This window comes from Anopheles ziemanni, chromosome 2 (assembly GCF_943734765.1).
Source record: "Anopheles ziemanni chromosome 2, idAnoZiCoDA_A2_x.2, whole genome shotgun sequence".
Taxonomy (NCBI): domain Eukaryota; kingdom Metazoa; phylum Arthropoda; class Insecta; order Diptera; family Culicidae; genus Anopheles; species Anopheles ziemanni.
The window spans coordinates 15,816,910-15,824,627 of record NC_080705.1 but is presented as its reverse complement, the minus strand read 5'-3'; the positions used below and the strand labels follow the sequence as shown (position 1 = coordinate 15,824,627).

The window sequence follows — 7,718 nt, the reverse complement described above, 5'->3', positions numbered from 1 at the left end:
GATGAATTACGATTTAAAATAAGACAAAAATCGATAGCTTTAAATTGTTCAACATCATCCAACAGCCATCGATTCACAATGTTCCCTGTTTCGTGCAACTACCAACTTGAAGTTGCCATCCATAAAACATAAAGGGGCCAAAACGAAACAAGATTAAATAATATTAATAAACAGTGATGAAGTGAAATTTGAAAACGGGAAAAATATTAATTTTAACTAGAAACCATAAATACATATATTGCCAATTTTCGAATGCAAAAAGTAAATAACTGCTCACATGTATGCCATTAAGAACAACGTCTTCGATTATATTTCACATCCAACATCTCTATGATTACGACTCGCGTGAATAATAGGGCACATTGTGGGCCATTCGTTCCCATTTGCACCGCAGCTACTTAATAATATTTACATCAAATCCTCTATTGAGACCATGTTTACGTTTAATTGAGCTGTCCCAGTGCCCCGCGGTATCTCATCCCTAAACCCTCCTATATCCAACCCCTGCGCTCGTAGATTCGAAGTGTCACCTCCAGCCGCCGGTAGTAGTCTTCCTCCACCAGATTGTCATTGAAGAACAGGGCCGCATCCTGCTCGCTCTGGTCCGGTATCGACTCCTTGCGAGCCAGCACGACCCGCAGCATCGACACGATGTGGTACAGCTCGTACGGCGCCACACGGTCGATTTCCTCCCGGAAACTGTAGGAAGGAGGGGAATAAACCGCGGTTAACCATAATGTCACTGCCATGCAGCCATAATTAATTGCCCTCCGTTTCGGGTCGACATGAGGCACCAAGGCTCACCTCTCCAGCGTAAACTCCTCTAGCTTGGGAAACTGTAGGCGTTTCATATTGCTGGCGAGATGCTGAAAGTAGTGTTCGAAGTAGCCATCCAGCTGCGACTCCAGTTCCGCATCGTTGACGCTCGTGATGACGAAGAAGATGACGTCCCGTACGAGGGAATCCATCTGGATGAGCTGGAAGTCGACAAACTTCAGACTGTTCGGCTTACCGGTGGCAGAATCTGAAGAAGAAAATAATGTTTACGGAACCCACCCATTGAAACCAAAGTGTAGACAACTTACCATATTTGATCATCATATTATTAACCCACAAATCGTTGTGTAGCATCGTGCAGTAGACGGTCAGCTGGTCCGAGATAAGCTTTGCCTGCCGCTGGTGGCACTCGGCAATCCTGGCCCGGGCTCGTTCGACTAGCTCCGGTTCCACACCGGTCCGTATAATATCCTGCCAGAACACATCCATCATCTGGCGCAGTGTCGCCTCGCTCAGCCCCGCGTCGATGTCGATTTTCACCAGATACTTGTGTATGCCCGCCTCAAACAATTCCGGCTTTAGGTAGCGCAGTGCGATCGGAATGGCGTGGAAGAGAGCCAATTTCTACAAACAAACAAAAGTTGATAAATCATGACAAATGACCATTATAACGAGTATAATACGATTTTGACTTTTGATAGCCATAGTGTCATGAAGATGGGGGCACGTTTTTCTCAAACACGTGTTTGCAAGAAATACGCAAAGCAGATGAACGAATATAGAGGAAAAATATAAAGTTTAAGATAATTGAGGCGATCATAATTGGGGCAAAACAAAACAGATTACGATATGAGCAAGGGTTCTTTGCATTTAAAGTTTAAACTTAGGAAAAAAAGTACAAAAGAACATTTTCTGTAAATAATCTGTCTTTGATATTTGTGATTTCATCTACACATCTTGATGTTAAGTTTCAAACACGAGCATCTAACAAATATAAATAATAATAAATGTTAAAATCATTTTAACTATGAACCTAGCAATCTTAAGGTACACCTTCTTCAACATTTGATATTCCAACCGAAAATCACGTTTGACTAAGAACTGAAGATAATCTAAAGCAGCTTCAAAAGAAAGATGTTAAGGAGAATCCCCTTGTCAGCACCGTCCTACCTGTAGCACGAAGCGGGCCAGTTGCCGGTCGAAACCTTGGCGACGGTCCGCCGTCACGTAGCCGGCTCGCTTCAGGTTCTCGAACAGCATTACACCGTCCTCATCCACCTTCTCCACCGCCGGGTCGAGCGACACCCGCGCGTTGTAGCACCGGCAGAACACGTCGATCAGCTCGCCCTCGCCGTCGAAGCCCTGCTCACGCTGGAGTGCCAGCAGCGTCGGCACGATCTTCAGATAGACGGCCGCCTCCTTCACGAAGGTGGTGTCGATTTGGAAAATTTCAAGAAACTCCTCACTGCTCGGCCGCATCTTCGCCACCAGATGGAGCAACCCGTCGTCCTGTTCGCCATTTTCCCCGACCACGTCTGTTTGCTCACGATCCTTCCGTTCAGCGTCCTTTTCCGATGCGGGTCAGCAAAAAAAACGATTTTGGATGGGAAAATGGACACAAATCAAACAAAATTCTAAAATTTTTTGTACGTTCAAGATATTGAGTCACCTAGGTACATATTTATAGCCCATCATGAGAAGTTTTATATTCTAAACAGCGCCCAAAATCGTTGGTAAGTTTAAACCCTCTCTTATTAAACGACTGCTTTAAAGCGCTTTCCGGCACTCTTAACCATAAAAAATGCCACGGAGTCTTTTCTGTTGCCGTTCTTGGAATCACACCACAGTGCTAAAAATAGGGCAATTCCAGGAATTTGGCATCACAGCGAAAGCATAACCATTCCTTCCTTTTACGGACCTTCAAAAACCCAAAGAAACCGACAGTAAAAGAACCGAAAACAACCATCAATAAATCATTGCACAAGGCGAAACACTGAAGAGAGCAAATGAAGCAGGCGTTGCCTGCGCCTTCTACAACCAATAGGCGGCGCGTCCGAGTCTGCGAAAATCTGTAATTTGTCGGGTCACTTCAAGTGACCTGTTTTCCCGCTTTCGTACTCAATCATCCCTATCCCGAGACACTTAGGCGATAGGAAAAGTTCGTCCTTTCAAGAGTGATTTGGTTGTTTCGCTTTTTTTTCCACGCGCCTTTTGGAGTGATCCTTATGTTTTATTTTCTGCCTTCCGGTCGATTTTTCCTAGCCCAACAACCATCGCATGCTGCGATGGATGGAATTGAAGTCGACCGCTGAGAAAAGCGAAAACATCACGAAACAGCACTGTTTCGACACTTCCGTTGTCGTTTCGCAGGAAAAATAAAATAAAACAGAATGCTGTGCTAATGGGAAACGCATTGCAAACATCCATCCTCTCGTCGCATTAAAGTGGAAAACCAATTCTGTCGAACAGCGTGAAGTGCTAATAAACGCTGGTGAGAAATTCGAACTGTTTCCAAAAACCTCTTTGCTCACAGGATATTTAATTGACTGCGCTGAAATATTCATCGACAAGTTTGAGTACGCGTCATTCTTCACAACAGTAAATATGACATTAAATAGAAATAAAATAAACAATTTCAAGTATACAAAATCGTCCAATTTTCTTTGCCATTTCGTTGGACAACTGTTCCTCTTTTCATTATCCGAATAATTCGACCGCCAGCAGCTGTTTACAGCTAGTTTCGTACAAAATGGCAATTAGAAAATATTCAACACCAAAACGGTTTCCCTGTAAGCGGTTGTTATTATTGCATCATGTTTTCTTCGTTACAAACACATTAATTATGCTTCTAATGGCATCATTAAAATAAAGCGGACAAAAACTAGTCGATTCCTGAACCACCGAAGAAAACGAAAACGCCCTGAAAGAAAAAATAAACAAACACTACGTACAAAAACATGCGGAAATGCCAAGCATTCAACAGATGTTTTCCGAACCATTAGCACGTTTCCTTCGTTCCATCATTGCTGTCATTAAATCGGGAAAGTTTTCTTTTTTCCCCGTCACCGGCATTGTTACGATTCCACTAATTCGTCGCGTTCTTGCTCCGGGCGATCGGGTGGAAAACTCTTGAAAACAACTCTTGCCGAGAAAAGCTACGATAGTCAACCATCAAGAAAGAGGAACAAAAAAACCAGCCCAGCATAACACACCTGACAACTAACAAGACTGTCATCTTGCTTTCTTTCTTATTTTTTTTCTCAGAACAGTCAGCTTTTCCTTATCTCTCTACTTCGCACTCTCTGACTCTATCTGTTGGTTTATTTTTCTACCGGAAAAAACTTTCCACAGAACACGCACACACACACACAAACCAAACACAATAAACCTTTTGCTTTTGGCAGATGCACTGCAAGATAAGAAAGGCCGATAAATCATTTTCTTCGATCCACCTGTTACGCTTCCCGTTTCTCGGTCGGCATTCGGTGGCGGAAAGATGGTAAGGCAAAAGTGGCGGTCTTGTTGGTAGAAGAAACTCGTCGTCTGTTCGCGCCTTTCCACCTGCCACCATGTGGGTGGATTTGGCAGACATCGATTTAGTTGTGCGTCGTTTGTGCATTACCACAAACGGCAACGGCAGACGGTTTCTGAACCCAAACAACTTGAACTGAACATGCGCGTTGTGTACATTTTTGAGCGGGGATTATGTATTCCGTTCGGAATCTTCCTGTTTCGGCGGTTTAAAGATCAAACTAACGAACAAAAACAGATGTTCCCGATCTAGCGCAGAGAACGCATTCATTGAAACGACTCGATGTTGAGGAAAAATAATTGGTTGCCCTTGGTGATCGATTCCAATTCTGGACACAGCTATAAACTTTTAAATTCTTGCTTACGTTCTCCCTTACGTAGGATCTTTGATATTCTTCTAACACACTTCATAAAAAGTAGGAATGGCGTATCTTTAAGAAGTTTGTTGATAAGGTATTGTCTTAATCTTTGTTTGAGGTGCAAAATACTAACCATAGAAACATGACTTTTTTAAAGATGTATCTCCAAGATTTACTTTCAAACATTATATTTCCAATCTAACTAAAATTTAATTATCAATTATAGGAATGTACTTTGCCTGCCATACTTTGAGTTTGCTGATATAGATCCAACTGTGTAAGATATTTTTTTTCTTCTATTTTCTCTACATTAATCTACCTAAATGTAGACTAATTTGATTCTAAAATAGAATTCCTGTTCAACCACTACCGACTAAACTCTGGATAGCATCATGTGCGCACATTAGTTGAAAATTGGATTAAATCCTCCCTTATCTGTCGACAACTGCGGTTCGCTATAATCCATCAAGGCATCAATCAGCATCGACCTGTTGAATGCCGCCAAAGTTCAGTCAAACCGCTTTGGCGTTCCCCGGAATCATACCCGTGGCGGACGGATGTGGACTTCCATTTCCGGTTCATTGATGTGTGGCGAAGACGAATCGCTTTGCTGCGGACGATTTCTAGCGCCCGTAGAAGAAAACAAAAAAAAACACTGCCCGCCATCTTCACTGGAGCGAAAGCAACAAAACGAGTAAATTCAATTCAATCTGTCAACCTTTTTCCTGCGCTGGAGTGCCATCCATTCGCAGCAAAGGACATAAACCGAACCGGGTGGCATACTGGTTCAATAAAATAAGGATCGATGAAACTGTGGCATCATTTCCGATGGTGCGATTTTATGACAAATTGAACAATCTCTAGCAGGTAGTTTTTTTTTTACTTTCCTTTCTTGCCGGCAACATGGATTTACTCTTGTTCGAGGTCTTTGTTAAATCAGGTTTTTTTCTTTTTGGAGGATTAAATGGTTTTTTGAAAAATGAGACACATCACCAGGAAACATACAGTATTAGCTCCGGAAACAGCATGATCTCCAGCTAAAAGTAGGCGAATAAAAGAATACAACCTTCTTCGGTGTCCCGTGTCCCGTGCCCCTTCCCGAGCAGGGCGGTAACGAGAGTAGATGCCATTTATCTTCGACACACCCGACACCCGACTAAGGATAGGTGAAGCATCCGCGTATGGACACCATAGAGTGAGAGAGAGAGAGGGGTTACCTTCAGGATTTAATTTACAATTTATGAGCAAAAACCGATGGAACATATGAGAGGAATGAACGTGGGTTTTCCAACACGTACCACCAGATGCCCCAATGCCACATTGACCTACGTTTGAGTTGATTACTTGTCGACTTCAAGTCGGTTTGTAGAACAAAAATAAAGGGTTTCTCATTGGTAATATGAGGTGTTGAAATATCGGTGTAGTTCCCTGGTACCGAAGATGCCCCACAAAATTGCTCAATTTAATTATCAATTTTCTCCTCAATTTCACTCTACGTTCAACGTACGTTCAAAACCTCACCGACGACGTGGATCACGCGGAAAATGGAAGGGAAACGTTCGCAGGAGAACCAGTTAAGTGCTTCCAGTACGATTTATTTCACCCAGCAAGGAAACACGCTTTGTTTGAGATGGAGAAGCTCGGAGGTGACTAATTAATGTGTCGTTTTAAAAGCAAGAGGCACAGGGAAGAGCACGAAGCTAACACTTTAAATTGCAACCGTTCAAGCTCCCAACATCCCGGCCCCGAGTCCTGACACCTTGAATCTAATGCCGGGGGCTTAACCGCACCACGATGGCCTGTCGTGTTTCGATCATTCCTGGCCGTGATTAATTGGCACTCGTTACTTCCATCTCATCATCCCAATCGCACGAGGCACCAGGCGCCTCCATTCGAGGCCACCCTTTCACCTAATCAATTTACGTCCACCGTTAGGGTCGTTGCGTGCCTCCGCAAAAACCCAGATGTCACTGATGTCACGAACCGATTTTAGTGCACCCTCAGTCACCCCGCTCCGCCTTTACCTCCGGGGCCGTGCGCACGGCGATGGCCAGCATGGTGCTGCCGTAGTTGTCTCCGGGTGCGGTTAGAAACTCCGCCTCGTAGCCGAGCACCCGCGTGCCGGCGGGCAGGACGGGCGCAAGCAACCCCTCCAGGTCGCGGATCGGCGGTGGCGGAATGGAGGGCATGGCTCGTTGCGCTCCACTCAACCGGAACCGGAATCGCGTGCGCTCGATTGGGGGTGGTGGGGGCGCCGAAGAAAGCACACGTTTCGCCTGGTCTGCGTCTGGTCCGTGCCGTGTTGAGCACCACGAATCAACAAGCAACACCAGCACCACTGACGTCACCAGGCTGGTTTTTCGGAGGACGATAGCGTGGATGGGAAACTGGTGCCCGTTTGAGCGAACCGAACGCGCCGAGATGAAGCTTACGACTGCGAGGTCCTGTGTGTGTTGCGAGACCGAACATCCACGTCCGTCTCCTCAACAAACGACCTGACTGTCGGCACGAACGAACGAACGAACGAACGCGATCCATTCCGAAGTGAAGAAATGAACCGCGTGATGCTGATATGAACTGCGCGGTTATGAATGGAGTATTTGCGAGCACACAGACACACACACATGCTCCATGGGGCGAAGATTGCGCGCCAAAATCAACCTTTCTCTGTTGAACTGTTGAGTTTTAGTTACTTCTACATAAAATAGCACTTTTAATTTTAGTCTCACATAAATAATGTCATACATAAACGTGTTTTTGTTGTTAATATACCAACATATAGTATCGTATTGAATATACTTTTGTATGAAGTTTTTTTTTAAGGAGACAGTTACAAAAGAACTGAACCTAAACCTCTAAAGAGCTTGTTTGCTCAATTGATGATTTATTCAATTCGAATGTTCAACTACGGAGTTTCTACCTTATGTAGCACAAGAAAAAGCTATGATAACTTTTCAACTCAACTTAATTTCAGTCTTCTAATCCTATAAGAGTTAACACCATGCCATTGCGAAATGCAGATCTTCAGTATTTTGTAAAAATAAAAAAAAA

At 44.1% G+C, this 7,718-nt stretch overlaps 1 protein-coding gene across 1 annotated transcript; it reads right to left on the bottom strand.

Moving 5' to 3' along the window:
* Positions 1–491: 491 nt before the first annotated feature.
* On the bottom strand, positions 492–6,856 carry LOC131281570 (uncharacterized). The gene is made up of 5 exons (XM_058310912.1): positions 6,692–6,856; positions 1,948–2,343; positions 1,086–1,401; positions 805–1,024; positions 492–699 (listed from the first exon to the last, which is right to left on the bottom strand). The coding sequence occupies exons 1-5, from the start codon at positions 6,854–6,856 to the stop codon at positions 492–494; spliced, it is 1,305 nt and encodes a 434-aa protein (XP_058166895.1).
* Positions 6,857–7,718: the final 862 nt, after the last annotated feature.

What these genes read in the sequence shown, in the direction of transcription:
- LOC131281570 (XM_058310912.1), bottom strand. Translation starts at nt 6,856, where the DNA reads ATGCCCTCCATTCCGCCACCGCCGATCCGCGACCTGGAGGGGTTGCTT. An exon ending in TGGCCCGCTTCGTGCTACAG is followed by an intron (nt 1,402 to 1,947) that starts GTAGGACGGTGC and finishes GTTTGTTTGTAG; the next exon opens with AAATTGGCTCTCTTCCACGC. An exon ending in TAATATGATGATCAAATATG is followed by an intron (nt 1,025 to 1,085) that starts GTAAGTTGTCTA and finishes TTTCTTCTTCAG; the next exon opens with ATTCTGCCACCGGTAAGCCG.